General features: G+C 39.4%; 7 protein-coding genes across 10 annotated transcripts; 5 read left to right on the forward strand and 2 right to left on the reverse strand.

Annotated features, from left to right (window-relative positions):
- The first annotated feature begins 948 nt into the window (after positions 1–948).
- dgt6 (dim gamma-tubulin 6) lies at positions 949–2235 on the forward strand. The gene is made up of 2 exons (XM_088042169.1): positions 949–1066; positions 1113–2235. The coding sequence occupies exons 1-2, from the start codon at positions 1062–1064 to the stop codon at positions 2233–2235; spliced, it is 1128 nt and encodes a 375-aa protein (XP_087898295.1). The 5' UTR covers positions 949–1061.
- On the reverse strand, positions 2214–3292 carry nero (deoxyhypusine hydroxylase nero). Its single transcript, XM_088042170.1, has 2 exons — positions 2916–3292; positions 2214–2861 (listed from the first exon to the last, which is right to left on the reverse strand). The coding sequence occupies exons 1-2, from the start codon at positions 3193–3195 to the stop codon at positions 2242–2244; spliced, it is 900 nt and encodes a 299-aa protein (XP_087898296.1). The 5' UTR covers positions 3196–3292; the 3' UTR covers positions 2214–2241.
- Positions 3293–3417: 125 nt separating this feature from the next.
- mRpS23 (mitochondrial ribosomal protein S23) lies at positions 3418–4434 on the forward strand. Its single transcript, XM_088042172.1, has 3 exons — positions 3418–3541; positions 3587–3748; positions 4133–4434. Exons 1-3 carry the CDS (start codon positions 3498–3500, stop codon positions 4392–4394), a joined length of 468 nt encoding a protein of 155 aa, XP_087898298.1. The 5' UTR covers positions 3418–3497; the 3' UTR covers positions 4395–4434.
- An 89-nt stretch (positions 4435–4523) lies between these two features.
- Positions 4524–5600, forward strand: LOC148170991 (uncharacterized). The gene is made up of 3 exons (XM_088042173.1): positions 4524–4875; positions 4916–5162; positions 5217–5600. The coding sequence occupies exons 1-3, from the start codon at positions 4577–4579 to the stop codon at positions 5583–5585; spliced, it is 915 nt and encodes a 304-aa protein (XP_087898299.1). The 5' UTR covers positions 4524–4576; the 3' UTR covers positions 5586–5600.
- A 6-nt stretch (positions 5601–5606) lies between these two features.
- Positions 5607–8371, forward strand: Nup75 (nuclear pore complex protein Nup75). The gene is made up of 9 exons (XM_088042163.1): positions 5607–5779; positions 5831–5911; positions 5960–6401; positions 6448–6701; positions 6747–6869; positions 6916–7134; positions 7389–7501; positions 7548–8084; positions 8134–8371. The coding sequence occupies exons 2-9, from the start codon at positions 5888–5890 to the stop codon at positions 8336–8338; spliced, it is 1917 nt and encodes a 638-aa protein (XP_087898289.1). The 5' UTR covers positions 5607–5779; positions 5831–5887; the 3' UTR covers positions 8339–8371.
- On the reverse strand, positions 8330–8943 carry LOC148170993 (oxidized purine nucleoside triphosphate hydrolase-like). The gene has a single exon (XM_088042171.1). The coding sequence runs from the start codon at positions 8889–8891 to the stop codon at positions 8373–8375; it is 519 nt and encodes a 172-aa protein (XP_087898297.1). The 5' UTR covers positions 8892–8943; the 3' UTR covers positions 8330–8372.
- Positions 8944–9085: 142 nt separating this feature from the next.
- Positions 9086–16563, forward strand: lqf (epsin homolog lqf). 4 transcript variants are annotated; one of them, XM_088042165.1, is made up of 7 exons: positions 9086–9478; positions 9823–9868; positions 11479–12239; positions 12279–12408; positions 12463–12498; positions 15085–15514; positions 15561–16563. In XM_088042165.1, exons 3-7 carry the CDS (start codon positions 11479–11481, stop codon positions 15830–15832), a joined length of 1629 nt encoding a protein of 542 aa, XP_087898291.1. In that variant the 5' UTR covers positions 9086–9478; positions 9823–9868; the 3' UTR covers positions 15833–16563. The 4 variants fall into 4 exon arrangements, with proteins under 4 accessions (XP_087898291.1, XP_087898293.1, XP_087898294.1 ...); XM_088042167.1 differs by having other exon boundaries at positions 12285–12408; XM_088042168.1 differs by lacking the exon at positions 12463–12498.
- The last annotated feature ends 454 nt before the right edge of the window (positions 16564–17017 follow it).

A 17017-nucleotide genomic window follows, 5' to 3' on the forward strand; every position in this document is an offset into this window, starting at 1 on the left:
ACGATAAATAAATAGTAGTAACAATATGAGTGGTGGAAAATTACACCTCTTTTTACCTTAAATTTCTTAGTTTTGCTCTCAAATTCAACACCCTCTAATAAGAGTCTTAGATGGAAAAACTACCCGTTTACTGCTCTAGTTAGGAAGGGGTTGTTTACTAAATTTAGTAAAAGAAGTCGTAAATCAACCAAAGGGGGGTCGACGTTTTTAGGGCGATAAATTGGGGTTTCAACTCTCAATCCCATTTGGCCGGAGGGTTGATTCGACTTCATCAAAATTCGCATCAAGTCAGGTCAAATTAACAATTAAATAAAAAGTTTGGCTATAAACAAGCTGAACTAGTAAATAAAAACCTTGTTTTTAGACCTTGACCGTTTTTTTGGCTGGAATCGATAAAATTCGCCCTCATTACAATTATTGTCGTTTAAGTGGTTCCTTTATCCGTCGAGAACCGCCATAAATGTTCACATCTGGGAAACCCCTAAATTATGATGGCGGCGATTTATTAGGGGTGCACGTGTTGCCAAATAAATCTTGAAATGAAGCGCCGTTTATTACTCAAAGTTCTGGCGTTAGACAGGGTCGGAATTCTTAGTTTTGTAGACTTTTAAGGATACAGTAGCGGGCATAATATTTTGGAAAATTTGAAATTTTTTCGTATAGTCGATGCTGTCATTTTTTTATTTATTTTTTTATCATTTTCACTGGAGATTAGCAGGTTTTTTATTATTATATGATATTTTGCGATTAGTACAAAAATTGACAGTTGCTGGTACTTTACGTTTTTGTTGCTTTACTTTTTAATAAGTGGAGCCATAGTAATGAGTTCTAGAATACTAAATAATGCAGCCTTTTAGTTATTTTGGGCGCAGTGTACTAAATTACGACTGTGTTTAATGTGTTGCCTACCTCTCACTAACGTTTTATTTAGTGTTTTTCACTTACATAAGTTGGTACAACAAAATGACAGCTGTCAAATTTGACAGTTTCAACTTCAAAAGTTCAAATTGTTTTTCAGGTACTCTTTCTTCTGATTTATCTTGTTACTTCAACAGCCCGCCATGGCGTAATTATCTAAAATCATCCATTTCTCCTCTAATTAAACTTTTCAGAGTGTCAACACTCTCAGTGAAGCACCTGAAGGACCAAGAGAAACTCCTTCAAATCAAACTCTATGAAAACCTCACTCTTCTGAAGAACTTTTACGCCCCCTCAAAGGAGTTGAAACAACTTTTTAAGCCTTCAATGTTTGAAAAAACCAGTCAGGAAACCTTTCAAGAAGTTACTTATTACTTGTTTAGTATAGTAGAGCCAGAATTGGTGAAAGAAAAAGTCACCTGGCCCATCTATGAGAAGAAATTAGAAGCGAATTTTCGCAAACAAGTCATCGATTTTATTAATTTTTTGGGTACTAAGTATGAGTATGATTGCCCAAATTTGATGCCTTCTCAGTTGGTAACACCTAAAGCATACAAAGTCTTGAAGATGTTGTTCAAATTGTCGACGCTTGTCATGCACGAGCACCTTAAGAAAGACGTGAAGATAGCGTCTATGTTGTTGGCCCCCCCAAAGTCACATAAACGGCCTGAAATCACTCAGTTAATTATTAAGAATATTAAAACTGCCACTGCAGGTATAGAAAAGCAGACGGCGAAAATGTCGGAGGATTTCCATGAAGACCACCAAGCAGCAATTCAAGAAGCTGAACAAGTTCTTCAGGACCAGGAACAATCAAAACGAGATTTTGGTAGAATAAAATCAGAGCTGGACGAGAAGAAGAAGAATCTTCCTGAGACCAACATGGAGAGTTTGAGTCAAAAATTAGAGGAAGTCAAATCTAAAATGTCTCTTCTTATGAAGATGAAGACAATGTGTGAACAGGGCACAGAGCTGTTGTCGTGTATCTCTAGCGACGAAGCTCTGCTAGAGTTTAAGAAAGACGATTTTGTCCCTCCTCCAAGTGTTGCTCACTTTTTCAATGCGAAAGAGTTGAATTTGCATGAGTTGTTTCAGAGTTTAACTGTTTATCTAGATCAGCTCAAATTTGAATTACCAACTCTGTCGTCCATGGACCTGGAAGAACTAACGAGAATTTTTGAAGAGATGGGCGCCCAGTGTTCAATGATGGACGAAAAGCTAACTTCTCACTTAAAAGAATTAGAAGACTTCTCCAAAGAAGATGTGCCCACAATCACCATCACACAACACCAAAATGAATCTCGCGTTATTTATTAAAATTTGTTATAAAATAAGTGCATTGGCGTACTGAAATTCCGGGCTGTTCTCATATTCACACATATCCAAGGCGATTTCGCAGCTCTCCTTCACCACCCTCCGCTCATCCCCCACGTATTTATTCAGAATTTTGATGCAGTCGTCGGTTGCGATGGCCCCCAGCGCCTCCGCGCATTCATGTCGAACCATTTCATTTTCAGAAGAATCTTCGAGACTGTCTTTTAGAAACGGGACGCCCCCTTCATGTTGTAGTTGACCGAGGACGAAAGCAATCTCGTGTCGGAACAAGGCGCTCCCACATTTCAGGGCTTCTCCGAGCGCAACGACAGCTTCAGGACTCTTTAAGTTTCGCAACGAAAACATCGCTCGGTAACGCTCAAAAAGGGGGGCGTTCTCATCCATTAAGAGCGATTTTAATTTAGTTACGTCGGTGGTAGATAACGGGGGCGCGGGATCCACGGAGTTGTAAGGGCTTTGCGTGTTTAGTTTCGCTTGGGGGCTGTTGAGCCATTTTAGTCTTTCTAGAGCCAACTGGCAGGTTTCTGCAACTTCAATGGTGGGGTCTGATTTGTGTTTTTCTAGAGTTGACAACGCTGTTGGTGAGCCTATCGCCCCCAGAGCCTCGGCTGAAATACCAGAAAGTTAGTTTGAAGGGCAAAGACGTGGGAAAAAAGTAAAACCTGCTTCGTGTCTGACCATGGGCTCTTGTTGACGATCTTCTAATACTTGAATTAGGGTATAAATGGCGTACGAATCTTGCATTTGTCCTAGACAATACGCGAGTTCGTGCTTCAGGAGCGCTGAGCTGTCGGTGAAGGTGTCTTTGATGCAGTCTATGGAAATGGGGCCCCCAATGTTGCGGAGGGTGAAAAGCGCCCTGAATCTTTCCTTAAGTGGGCGCGTTTCGTCCTTTAAGACTTTTCCGATGTTGCGGATTTGGCTCTCGGTGATGTTAACCATTTTAGGGGTGTTTTTTTCAACTTCAAAAGACACGTTTTTTATGGTGACACATGACAGTGACAGTTTGAAGTAAGCTGCCAACCTGACAAAAAAAATTCTACATATAATTCTTATTTTCCAGAGAAACTCGCAACGAAATGCGATCAGAATATTGTTGAAATGATAAGAAGCGATACATTTTTCATTGCGTGTCTTCAGAAAGACGACGGAGGCCTCGCTACGATGAAATTTCATGCCGGGTGGTTGGCTCCCTGACTGTCATCACCAAGGTTATGCTTTTAACCTAAAAATCGGGAACAGAGATGGCACAGAGTCGATTAGAGAAAATCGGAACTATTTACACAAGGTACGATAATGGAGTTGAGGTCCTTTAATAAAGGGGTGGTTGCAGGGCAAGGGGGCTCCTTCAATCCGGCGCGTTGAAATGGGAGGATCGCCCTTTATGGTACGACGTTTATGAAGCCTTCCCACCCAAAGAAGAGCCGAGATTTGATCGACCCGCTCCTAATTTACCCCTAAGACCGATTTTCTATGAAGAGGATAAAATCAGAACGTACTTAAATGAGTTTTAGCCAAAACCCGCTGATAAAGTTGCCCATTACTCACTCATTTGGGGCAGATAAACTCGTCTATAGTCATAAATGCCAATAATATTGTCGCCACTGCCATTCCAACAAAGTCTTTTAACGCTTTTGGGACAACTACAACAGGTTTTGGATAAAATATTGTATTACATTTGAGCATAACACTATGTAACTATGGTAACACACAACGTAACCATGGTAACACGCTACGTAACCATGGGAACACTACGTAACCATGGTTACAGCCACGCCCTTGTAATATGAGTCACGTGAGGGTCATATTCACACTTGTTAGAATATGAATATACAATAAATGTATGTTTTTCTGGCTAAATTGAGATTCTCTCTTTTAGGATGTTTCACAACAACAACAAGAATATCGGAGCTGTGAATCTCTCTGACGCCAAGTATAGGACTCTGACTCAAAAGTTTATAGAAACGTACAGGAAAATTGAGGCTCAATATGAGGGTACAGCTGGTCAAAAGCAGATTTACCAGGAGGCTATAGACTTGATGAAGAGAGATCAAGCTGAAGTTAGTTTGAGTAGTGCTTTCAAGGAGGCCCAGGAGAGTAAACCGCTTAAAATCAACGTTAGCGACATTTTTAAACAATGAATGTAGTTTTTAGAAATAGAATTTAGAGTTAGACAGTTTATTTATGCAATTTAATTGGCAGTAAAAAGTGGTGGATGCGCCGGGCAAATGGTACGATTTTGAAGAGTGACCAGTGAAAATGAGCAGTCAATGTGAAATTTTTGTATGACAATATATTTCGTGCTAACATTTAAATTTCCGTAATGGGAAACAAAGTTAGACGTCCCAAAGACGGCATCTTCATCCCTCCTCGAGCCTCCACCTCGTCTATTTCACTGACGATTCCTTCAATGTGCACATCTCCGTCCTTTCACCTCTCTGTGCAACACTCCGCCTCAACAGCAAGTGACATCTTCAATTGGCAACACATGCAGAACATCCACTTCAAGCAAGAGCATCTAAGAGCCGGTAATCTCACACCGCCTGTTTTAAAAGTGGTGGCTGCAGGTCTAGAGACCCTAAAACGAGATATTGGTGAGATTTGTTGGGAACTTCAAGTGGGGTAAACATTTCGACTCGCAGGTTTAAATAATGAAATTTAGAACGTTGAAGATGCCTGATGTTGTCGTTGAGCGATTTGGGACTCTTGGATTCTCGTTTAAGGGATCTGAAGAAGCAGTTTGTTCGCCGGGAGTGAAGAAATTAATGACACATTTTGTTAAGGTTCTGTATATTCACGATTTGATTTTAATTCACTTCAGGGAGAACGAAATTCAAGCTGCTCTTGATCTGCTAAAGCAGACGGCAGTTCATCATGCGATTTTTGGCGTCTTGACGGTGGAGTTTCGAGTATAAATACACAAACAAACATCCAAAACTACTCTAAACTCGTTGTTTTTTAAGATGATCAACTTCTTCATTGCTCACTACTTAATAAAAAACAAACTCATTCATGAAGAAAATATTAACTATTTAATAATGTATCTTAGCATCGTCTGCAACTACATCGAAATGTTTTACGAGTCCCAGAGTGTTCGCTTCAACATAATGGACGCAAAACACGACGACAGAGAAAATAAAGCCAGAGAAAACTTTCGCTTGATGAAAAAATGGAAAAAGCTTGTTGCCGCTTTTAGAGACCAAGACCGTCATGTCGATCAACTCTTAACGGAGCAGATGCAGATCAGAAAAAAGACTGAAGAGACCACAAGCATCGACACAATCACATTGAAAAAGAACGATTTTATCATGAAACATTTCATCAAGAACTAATTCAAAGTCTCGCGGTATTTCATTTGACAGTTGTGCATGCGTAGTTAGTGACAAACTCAAAGTTCCTAGTGTTCTGTTTTGAATTCGAGCAACAAACATTGTGAAAAAACGTAATTAATCATTTATTCAACGCTTTAATTTAATGTATTTCGTTTCTTTGATGTCCCCTCGTTAAAGACAATCTCCAAATTAACGTAAGTAACGCAAAAAACCCAATTAAATTTTTTGAGGTTATGTCATTTTAGTTTGAATGAGAAGGCGACGAAAAAGTACCACAACTCCGCATTTTGTGTAATTCTACAATGGAGGCCAATCCAAAAACTTTCGTAAGTTTCTCTAGATGCTTTTTTTTGAGGTTATCTATTTTTTTGTAGTTGATTCCCAACGATCTCTGTCGCCGAGCTGGGGTGGCCGCGTCATGGCTCTCCATAAACGACTTGGGTGTCTTTCCCTACGAAAAAGCGCCTCGCACCGACAAACCGACACATTTTGCCCCCTCGGAAGCCTCAGTTTTTCATTTACGCCCCGATATCATTCTTTTTACCCCCATTTTACGTAAACTGGTGAACGAAGCGAACGGCACGTTTTTGCACGTTCAGAATTTGATGAGTACGGAAGGGGATCACAAGTCTGAGTTGCTAAAATTGAGTAGACAGTACCGGTCTATTATCAGGGCTTGTTTGGAGAACTTGCAAGATGAAGTAATGAGGGCTAATGGGGATTATCGGGAGGAGCTGCAGAATTATATCACGATTTTTTACTCGGTTGAATGTATCTGGCACTTGTGCGAGATTTTGTTTGTTGATGCAGTACCAGGTGAGGATGACTCTGAGAAAAAAAATAATCTAATTGTTGTTTTTAGGGAATATTGTTTTGCCACATTTACTGGACTGGGTGCGTTTCCACTTCCCCAAATACGAACGCAACGCTGCGACTATGTTAGCAGGGGAGTTAAGTGGTTTAGAGTCACATCCAGATTACTGGGAGACAGTAATAGGCTCACTTTTACAAGGCCGCATTAAAGTTGTAAGAGCCCTCTTAAAACTACACTCAGAGGCGGACTCTCAACCCTTTAAAATCGTGGATCAATGCCTCAGAGCCATGCCCGTTTACAACGTACGTTCCACCTCAAACCACTTTTTTTTAATCAAATTTTTATAGATGTTCAGTGGGACTTCTGTCGCCGAGTTTAATCTACAGTGGAGTCACTGGGTTGTGGACGTACAGTCGAAAATCGACGCCAAAGTGTTCATTTCTTGCTACAATTTGAATCTCATCATGAAGGTTTGTAGGTAAACTGAATTTCTTTAGTTATTTTTGTTTGTTTCAGTTGACAGTGGGTAATGAGATTGCTTGGGGCGAAATTCAACAGTATTGTGAAGCTTGGTATGAACTCTTAGCCGCTTGGTTGTTTTTCACGCAACCAACAGTCAAGTCTTTCGAATTGGGGCAATTCGCCAAGAAGTGCATCTCGAAAATGTCGATAGGAAACCGAATTAAACATTTGGATCGAGTTCTGTTGGCAGCCATGGAGTTCGATCTGCTACAGGTAAAAATTGGTTCAGTAGGTATATCTCACTACTATGTGGCGTATTGGTGGCACTTTATAAATCTCCCATACGTCATAGGATAAGGTGGGGAAATGAAGACATCATACTTTGATCCTCTGTTGTGAGGGAATGATTTTTCATTAAAAGTGACGTAATTCTGATTCCCTTTTTTTTGATACTGTAATATTCGATTTATCACATTTTTACGACATGTACCATAACAACTGTTTTTACGTAGTAAATTTGTCCCCAGGTAATTAACGAAATCCAGAACATGACCGAAAACGGCTGGTTTGCGAGCCACCTAACCGACTTATTGTACCATTCGGGGCGCCTCAACGACATCAACGCCGAGACAGACAACTTGTAAGTTCCTTCTTGTCGTAGTTTTAACTCCCATGTGCCTTTTCAGCCAACCCGAGAAACTCCGCGAGTCGTTTTTAATAGACTACGGCTCGTTGCTCATGGGAAACAAATCCTTATGGCAAGTGGGACTGAGCTACCTGGATCATTGCCCGAAAGACGGTCTGGAAGTGATCAAATTGTTGCTTCCTCGATTGCATTTAGATTCGGAGAAGCGTGCACAGAAGATTATCAGAGAAGCGCTCAATAGAAACTTACCGGAGACGGCTAGCAGTATTTGTAAAGTTCAAGGGAAAATTTGTCTTCAAAGAGAGCGATTGGGGCACGCGTTGGCGTGGGCTTTGAAGTCGCAAGACGCCGCGTTTGTCTCGTATCTTTCCGATAAGTTTCTGAAGGAGTATTCGGAAACTGGGAACTTGAGGAGTGTGGATTTGTTGGATAATTTAGGATCTGGGATGTTGGCGAGTGATAGATTGATCTTTTTGGGGAAGTACTACGAGTTCCGGAAGTTGTACCAAGCGAAGGAGTACAGAGAAGCGGGGAGTTTGTTGGTGTCTCTACTAGAGTCTAAGATCATTCCAAAATTGTAAGTTAAGAAGGAGTTGCACCAGTCCCATTCTCACTTCATTTTGTAGCTTCTGGGGAATTCTTCTGAGTGAAACCATTCCATTACTTGAGTGTCAAGACATGGTTTTCTCCTCCACAGACACCTTCATCATCATGCAGTGTCTGGAAGAGCACGAGCACGCGAAGGAACTCCACGACAAAATCCCAACTTTGAGATTCGCAGCGACACAGAACCTCGCCAGGGCGCTTGTTTACGAAACGCAGTCGAAATAACCATTTATTGAAATACATTTTTACAAACTAAAATCTACTCGGCTAATTTTAGAGCCTTGTCCAAGCTCCCATACTCTTGGATAATACTGCCTGTGATTGTCTTCTGGTCACTATAAGTGACTCTAGCTGAGAAGTAGTTCTCGGCTAGCATGGAAGGGTACCAGTCTACGCTGTCCGGCCACATTTCCCCAAAAGGAATGTCTTGGAAGTCGTACCACCGCACCGGGTTCATTTCCTCGCTGCCTTTTTCCGTCCCCTCAAACTCCGAACATGTGAAGACATGCACGACATCGGAAGAGTTGTCGTACTTGAGGTCGTACCTCACCACGCCGATGTGTTTCAAGTCTTTGGCGATTAAATTACACTCTTCTTGAAGCTCCCGCTTCGCGCAGTCGAGTACCGTCTCATGTTTTTCGACTTTACCCCCGAAACCGTTCCACAGCCCCTTTCCCAAACCGCGCGTTTTGAACCCCAGAAGCACTGTATTGTCTCGTTTCAAGAACACCAGCGTAAACAGCTTTTTCACATGCATCGTACCCTCAATCTTGGCCATGGTAAAGTTTCGAGGTTATCTTTTCGAAATTTGACACTTGGCGCCAATTCCAACGTTGCCATTTTCCCAACGTATTATAACCGCCGATTAAATAAAAGTGAGACGATAATTACGTAATTCTATCGTTGTCTGGGTTTAGAATTACTCAAATTATCGCTCATGTTAATTATACGTGTCAATTTCCGCGAAAATTGTAGCAGCAACGTCGCCGAACTGGTTTAACCTCATTGGTTCGTGATATGTCACATTTCCTGAAAAATTGCGAGTTTATTGTTCCTGAGCCACGAAATCGGATGTTATTTTCATCGTGAAAGCGTCAAATCTGCTTGATTTCGTCAGAATTATCAGGGAAAAAAACAAGTTTCGTGGTATTTTGATCCGAAGAAAATACGCCGCCATGTTGAATTTCTGCAGTGAAAATGATAAAGTGTAGTGTCATCATTTAGGATACGAAAACAATTTAATTTATTAATAAATTTGCAGTGACCCCGTAAATAGTTCGTGAAATTTGACAATTTACTTGTGTGACAATTCGTGTGTTTTTGGTTACAGCGAGGAGGTCGTTTTTGTGTAGTTGTCAAAAATAGGTGAGTTTTATGTGTCAAATTGTTTATTTAGGTGCCGAGTTATTTTTTTCGTCTTTTTTAGGTCTGTGAGCTTTGTAAAGTGCTTTGCCAGTGTTTGTTTCAATCAAACAAACAAGTTTGCTGCAATTCCATTCCTTTAAAAACTATTCGAAATTTTCGCTTAATGAGACAAAATCTGACTTATCTAGGTGTGATAATAGACTTCTCCTTCATCATCGTACACAGAATAACATATCACGCTAGATAAGAAATATTGATCGCGAAATCTTACAAAGACGATATTCTAGCATGTTTGTTTTTGCATGATTTGTTTTCTACATAACATTTTATTAATGTTTTCACAGACGGCTCTTTAAGTGGATTCTAACAACGAACCAACTAACAGCCAAAGTAAGTTTCTTTCAATTTTTCCAATCTTAAGTTGGTTAGTCTGAAAACAACAACCGCTTTTGTTTGCTAAGCTAGCTTTACCAAAAATACACACAAAGCCGCTTGTGATTATTTTTGGATTATTTTGTTTGTTGGGGTTACATTTGTTGTCTCAGTTTCACCTAAGACAATGACCTTGAACCGGAGACGGCCATTTTGGAACAATGGCGGTGCTCTGACGTCAAGATTTTTTGATTTTCAGTCGTAAATTGTCGTACCCATGTTGCCGTTTGCTCTAAATTGCCCAAATTTCATCATAATAGAAACAATTGCACGTCACAGTTGTTTAAATATTAAGATATCTGCACCAAAAATACGCACATAGGTGGTTGTGATTATTTTTGGATTAATTTGTTTATCGAGGTTTCCATTTGTTGCTTCGGTTTTACACAAAACAAGGACTTTGAAGAGTGGACGGCCATTTTGGAAAATGGCGGTCCCGTGACGTCAGGGCTTTTTGATTTTCAGCCGTCAATTTGGCCGTTTGTTCAAAATTTCCACGGACAGTTCGATGAATTAAGACATCTTCGCCAAAAAACACGCGAGGGTGCTTTGGATTGTTTTGTTTGTTGCCGGCCATTTTGGAAAAATGGCGGCGATGTGTTTCTCGATTTTTATACTGTCGATTTGGAGATGAAATTCAAAGTAACCGCATGTAAAATTGTCGCCGTTTGCTCTAAATTGGCCGAATTTGATCATAGAAAGTTTCGGAACATGTTAATAGCAACAATTGCACGTCACAGTTGGTTAAATATTGAGATATCTGCACCAAAAATACGCACAAAGTTGGTTGTGATAATTATTGGATTAATTTGTTTATAGAGGTTTCCATTTGTTGTCTCGGTTTTACAAAAAACAATGACCTTGAACAGTGGACGGCCATTTTGGAAAATGGCGGTCCCATGACGTTAGGGTAACACGTTCCCGTTTGTTCAGAATTCCCACGTGACACTTCGATGAATTAAGATATCTTCGCTAAAAAACCCACAAGGGTGCTTTGGATTGTTTTGTTTGTTGCCGGCCATTTTGGAAAAATGGCGGCGATGTGTTTTTTGATTTTCATACTGTCGATTTGGAGATGAAATTTAAAGCGACCGCATGTAAAATTGTCGCCGTTTGCTCTAAATTGGCCGAATTTGATCAGCGGAAATGTTCCGGAACACGTTAATAGCAACAATTGCACGTGACAGTTGTTTAAATATTGAAATGTCTTCACCTTGGCCCAGAAAGCCATCCTCGGTAACCTTGCAAATATGTGATTTGGTTTAATGACGTGCTTTCTACCCAACTGGTGGTCAAAATTGGAAATTTTCTCAATAATTTCGCAACACTCTGTTTATCTTCTAATTATTGGGGGATCCATTAAATGCCCATTTAAGGGAGGTCATGCATTCAACGTGTGTCGGCTTCTTGTTCGAAAACTCTCAATATAGTTGTATACTCTGTTTTGATAGGTCAAAATTGCTGGGGTGGTGTTAGTTACGACATGACCTTTCCTCAAAGCCAACTACAAATGGAAATTTCAATAAACTCCATTTTCGCTTATCGATTTTCACATTTTGTTTTGTTAGATGAGACGAGGTTCCCACGATATGCAAGTCAATGTGGCTGGAATCCGACGCAATTTAAAAAACTTTGCTCACAACTACTCCGATGCCCAGAAGAAGGTGCGGGAGGCGACATCGAACGATCCATGGGGTCCAAGCAGCACGATCATGGCTGAAATAGCCGATCTGACTTACAATGTAGTGGCCTTTAGTGAAATTATGCAAATGGTATGGAAGAGGTTGAACGATCACGGAAGGAACTGGCGTCACGTCTACAAAGCGCTCGTTCTTTTGGAGTACCTAATCAAAACGGGCTCGGAGAAAGTCGGCCAGCAATGCAAAGAGAACATTTTCGCCATACAGACGTTGAAGGATTTCCAGTATTTAGAAGAGGGTAAAGATCAAGGACAAAACGTCCGTGAAAAAGCAAAGCAGCTCGTCACTTTGCTAAAGGACGACGAACGACTAAAGAACGAACGCGCTCGAGCCCTCAAAGCGAAAGAGAGATTCGCCCAAAGTGCCAGCGGCTTCGGCAGCGACGGCGGTTTGGACACCCCGTGCAGCCCCAAATTCCCAGCCTTCAGAGGCGACTGGAACACCAGTCGCGATCTCGAATTACCGCGAGAAATCGAAAACGCGCGACCGCAAACTGCCGGCGAAGAAGAATTGCAGTTACAATTGGCCTTAGCGATGTCGAGGGAAGAAGCGGAGCAAGAAGAACAAAAAAGAAAATCGGATGACGTCAGATTACAGCTCGCGCTGAGTCAGAGTCAACAGGACTTTAAGTGAGTTCTTGCAGTGTGGCGATTTTCACTCATTCCTAGTTTCAGAGCGAATGAAGATAAAGTCAAGATTGAACCAAGTCATATGGTCGATCTCTTGGATGTTAATTTGGGGGAGACGGCAGCGCCTCCTGTGGATCCATGGGGGATGCCCCAACCGCCTCGGCCGCAGGTATTAAATTAGCGCTTTCACCTTTGTTACATTCTTAATTATTTCTTTGTATAGTCGTTGGATCTCAATTATTTTGATTTTCTGTCGTTGGTACGTACGTGAGTTACAGTGTTGCCACTAACAAAACGAAAAGGCGCTAGAAATTTGCGCTGGTTCTAACGAAATTGCATGTGTGTGCCGCTAGCGAAAAACAGTTAAAAAATATTTAACCCTACCAATCAGGCAGGCCATAAAATTCAGTTTAACCCATTACTGCCCAGTGTCCTGTACAGGGTGTTCCAGAACTTGCGCCCCAGAGAAAAGTTTAGGGAATCAAGAATTTTGAACCAAAATTTCAAAACTAAAATTTGTTAGCTCAAAAACTAATCGAGATAAGACGAAAAAACGGTAGCCAATCTCAAATTCGATTAACCCACCACCTCTTTCAGCACATAGTTCAATTCTAACTAGTAATACTTTAAGACTGTTTCGAATTTTCTCAATTATTGTTTCGGATGCAACTGCATTTAATATTTAATATTTACACATTATTGGATAAATTTTCCTTTAATTTTTAATGCACTATTTGATATTTTTTTTGTAAAATGGAAAATACAGTGTTTTTTTCCCTCTTGTGAACTCAATCCGGGGACATACTGTATAGGACAGCTAATTTAATTTTTTTTTAAGTACTTTAGAATTGTTTTTTCTGTATGTTTTATTTTTACCATAAACTACTGTCTTTTGACTTTTCATTGACATTTTTTTTTCAAGCAATCGATTGTTTCAGTTTTTAGCAAAAAAAAATTTAATTTTTAGGCGACTTTCACTGAAAATGAAATTTTTAGGCCTTAAAAGCGGCCTAAAAGTGAGTCTTTTCTGGCCGCAAACATTTTCGGCCGATCTATGGTGGCGCCATCTATCCATAATTTTGCATATTACATCAAGATACCGATATTACCATCAATTTTATACTTATTTGGGTAAAATCAAATGGACAAACTGCTGTAAAGTGCAACAAATACGTGTTGAATTATTGAAAATGAACATGTCTAGCAGTGCTCCTGCAACAACATTAAAAAACACATTAAACCTAATTCATACAAATTGTGAAGCTACACGTGCTGAAACTGCAAATGTAAATAAAGAAAATATGAACTTTTCTGAAGGATTTATAAATATTTACAATTATTCAGTTGTTATAATTGATTAAATCAATAAATCATAAATAAAAATTAATTAACTTGTAAATTTAATGATGTCGCCTAAAAAATCTTGTGTGTAAAACGGCCAAAAAGTGCCATTTTGCCTTCGCCTCCTTTCTGGCCTCGGCCATTAAAAAAAGGCTCGGCCAAAAAAGAACCACTTTTTGGCCTTGGTACACAAATAGCTATTATTGCACTTAAAACCATAAGGTGTTGAAATCATGATCCTTATGATCAGCGATTTAATGAAATGAGCAAGTTTTCATTCTTAAATTAAATTCTAATTAATTAAATTAAAATTAAATCTTAATTAATTAAATTCTAAAATTCCCAATTATGTATTAAAAAAATTCTTACAATTTATGAAAGGGATTGAAAATACGACTGGTTACCAAATAAATATTCCATTCAAATTAGAAGGTGAAAAGTGGTCCAATCACCTATACATAAATTTTATACATGGTGTTTATAAATGTTTCTAGCATCAAGGATGGCTCTGGAATTCCTGTCATGCACTATTTTGCCGCTTTGTTTTCATAGTGAATATAACTATCGTATCTAGAAAATTATTGATAATGTCATTTGCGTCAACGACTTTTAAGTTACGGTTTTGTGTTTAAGTTTATAATTTTCAGGTTTTAAACCACAACTAGAACAGTTTTTTTTTCAAAACTTACTTTACACTGTGATTGAAGTTAACTACAAATGTCAGTTGCAAAATCTAAACCCCCATTTGTAGTAAGCAGCAAATTTCATTGACATTTCATAACCACCGTTGATGCTACAAGGTGTTTATAAATGTTTCTAGCATCAAGGGTGGCACTGGAATTCCAGTGGGGCACCACTTTGCCGCTTTGTTTTCATAGTGAATATAACTATTTTGAAAATTATTTATAATATTACTTATGTCAACGACGTTTTTGTTACGGTTTTGTGTCAAAATTTTTGATTTTCGGGTTTCAAACCACAACTAGAACAGTTTTCTTCTCAAAACTAACTTTGCTCTATGATTGAGGTTAACTACAAATGTCAGTTTAAAAATCTAAACCCACATTTATAAGGAACGGCAAATTTCTTTGACATTTCATAGCCACCCTTGATGCTAGAAACATATATAAACACTTTGTAGAAACATTTATAAACATCTATTCCACAAATTTTTCTTCGCTTTTGATTTTCGAAGAATTGTTGCGAAACTCTAGGGGTTGCACGTAACATAAGGGGCGAGGGGAAAATTTATGAAAAAATAATTATTATTTCTAGTAATGGGTTAAACCCGTTTTGGCTTGTTTCTTCAGTGTCACCAAATTATAAAAAAAAAGTTTTAATGATCGCACGGTACTTTGAACGCCAATTATACAAATAGTTTGCGTCAAACTAATTAATTGTGACGTCTTTATGGTCACTGCTCCTCATGGTAACACAACGCGAGTATTGATTTCCGCTGTCTTTTCCTTCCACTGAATAATTTTTGAGTAATTTTTATTTCCAGCCATCATCCCCATGGCAATCGAGCGCGCTTTCCTCCCCACCCAGCAATACGCTAGCTTCTGGCGACCCCTGGCAGCCTGTCCATTCCATGCCGAAACCTGACCCATGGGGTGGGGTGTTGACGACCGCCCCCCGAACGACTCCAACGCCGCCTCAAAGTACCCAAACTAAACACGACCCGTGGTCGCCGACTAGTCAGGGTTCTTCCACCGATTTGGACGATTTCGATGTGATAACAAACCGAAATCGTTCTTCACCAAAATCGACAACAACGAACGGCCACAACTCTGATCCGTTCGAACTGAATTTATTAGGGGATGCCTTACCGACTTCAACTCTCAGTCCGTCAACTGGTGCTACGAAAAAGACCCCGCAGAGTTTCCTAGGCGAGAACTCTGCACTCGTCAATTTGGATAACTTGGTGACTACGAGTAAGTTCCTCTTATTAAAGAACGAAGAGTTAAGTTGTGTTTGAAGGTAAACCGCAGAATTCGCCGTTGGCCGCCAATCCGTTCTCAGACTCGCAAGCCCAACAGCGACCGGTGTTTAATACTCCAGCTCCTAAGCCGACGATAAACGAGATGAAACAGGCGTCGTTCGCTCAATTCGCAGCGCCGCCAACGACGACCTACGCCGGTTTCAGCGGACAGCAGCAACAGCAAGATCCGTGGACTCCAGTGCCCAACAACAATCAATTGGGAGCGCCGTGGATGAAAAGCGGCGAACAAGCGAATCCGTTTTTATCTTAACAAACTCGTAACCATTCTCGCAAAGGTCAGTTCTTATGGTAATGACGGAAAATTCAACGTTTGCGCAACTGTACACAATGTTTTCTTCATACACCAATTGTTTTATGATCATTTGGGAGGGAAGTAAACGCTGCAGCGACTTGTTTCGTTCAAAAATTGGTTGAATTGTGATGGAAGTATTGCTCATTTAGTTCTCAAGTATACATGGTTTTATTGTTATACAAAATACATATCTATATTTTGATGAAATAAATTTAAGGAATTTTATAACTCGCTTGCTTGAAGCTTTACTTCAAAAGGAATCCGTCACTTGATAGACTGATAATTGTACAGTTTTTGTATGTTGCTGTGTTTATGCTATGGTTTGGTTACTGCCTCAGTTTGTTTTACCAAAATGCGTTTATTTATTCAATGCCTAAAACAGTAATTCTATTTTTATGTATATTTTAGCATATAACCAGTATTCTCATCATTTTATAAAACATGTTATGTATAGATGGATTTTACGTAATATATTTCTATATTGTTTATTTAACGCTATGTATATATACAGTTATTTACCATGTTGAGTTACGCAATATTTTAAACTACTTCAAAATGTAAATATGACTAATTTTTAGACTAGATTTTGTAATATAAGAAGGAAACAGGCGCGTTTATGAAGGGTTTATTGGAAATTTATGTATCGTGATAGCTATTTTCACTTACATTCATAAAAGAAATAAAACGAACTCTGCTTTTTACTCACCTCACCTTACTTTATACAGTGACGACCGAAAAAACGGGGCAAATTTTACGACGCCATTTTCTCAAAACTAAAGTTTTTTCTTTTTTGATATTTTTCTTCATTTTAATAGAAATAAGTAATTATTTGGAGTTTTTATATATTTAAAAACTGGGGTTCATCGATAATTTTCAAGGTCACCATCGTGCTCAGAGGCTCAAAGTATACAAGGTGTTTATAAATGTTTCTAGCATCAAGGGCGGCTATGAAATGTCAAAGAAATTTGCCGCTCATTACAAATGTGGGTTTCCCTTTGTCAACTGACATTTGCAGTTAACCTCAAACATGAAGCAAAGTAAGTTTTGAGAAATAAACTGTTCCAGTTGTGGTTGAAAACCTAAAAATCGAAAACTTGGACACAAAACCGTAACTAAAACGTCATTGAAGTAAGTAACATTATA

The sequence above is a fragment of the Gnatocerus cornutus genome, chromosome 7, assembly GCF_029298725.1.
Source record: "Gnatocerus cornutus isolate USDA-ARS CGAHR chromosome 7, icGnaCorn1.1, whole genome shotgun sequence".
NCBI lineage: Eukaryota > Metazoa > Arthropoda > Insecta > Coleoptera > Tenebrionidae > Gnatocerus > Gnatocerus cornutus.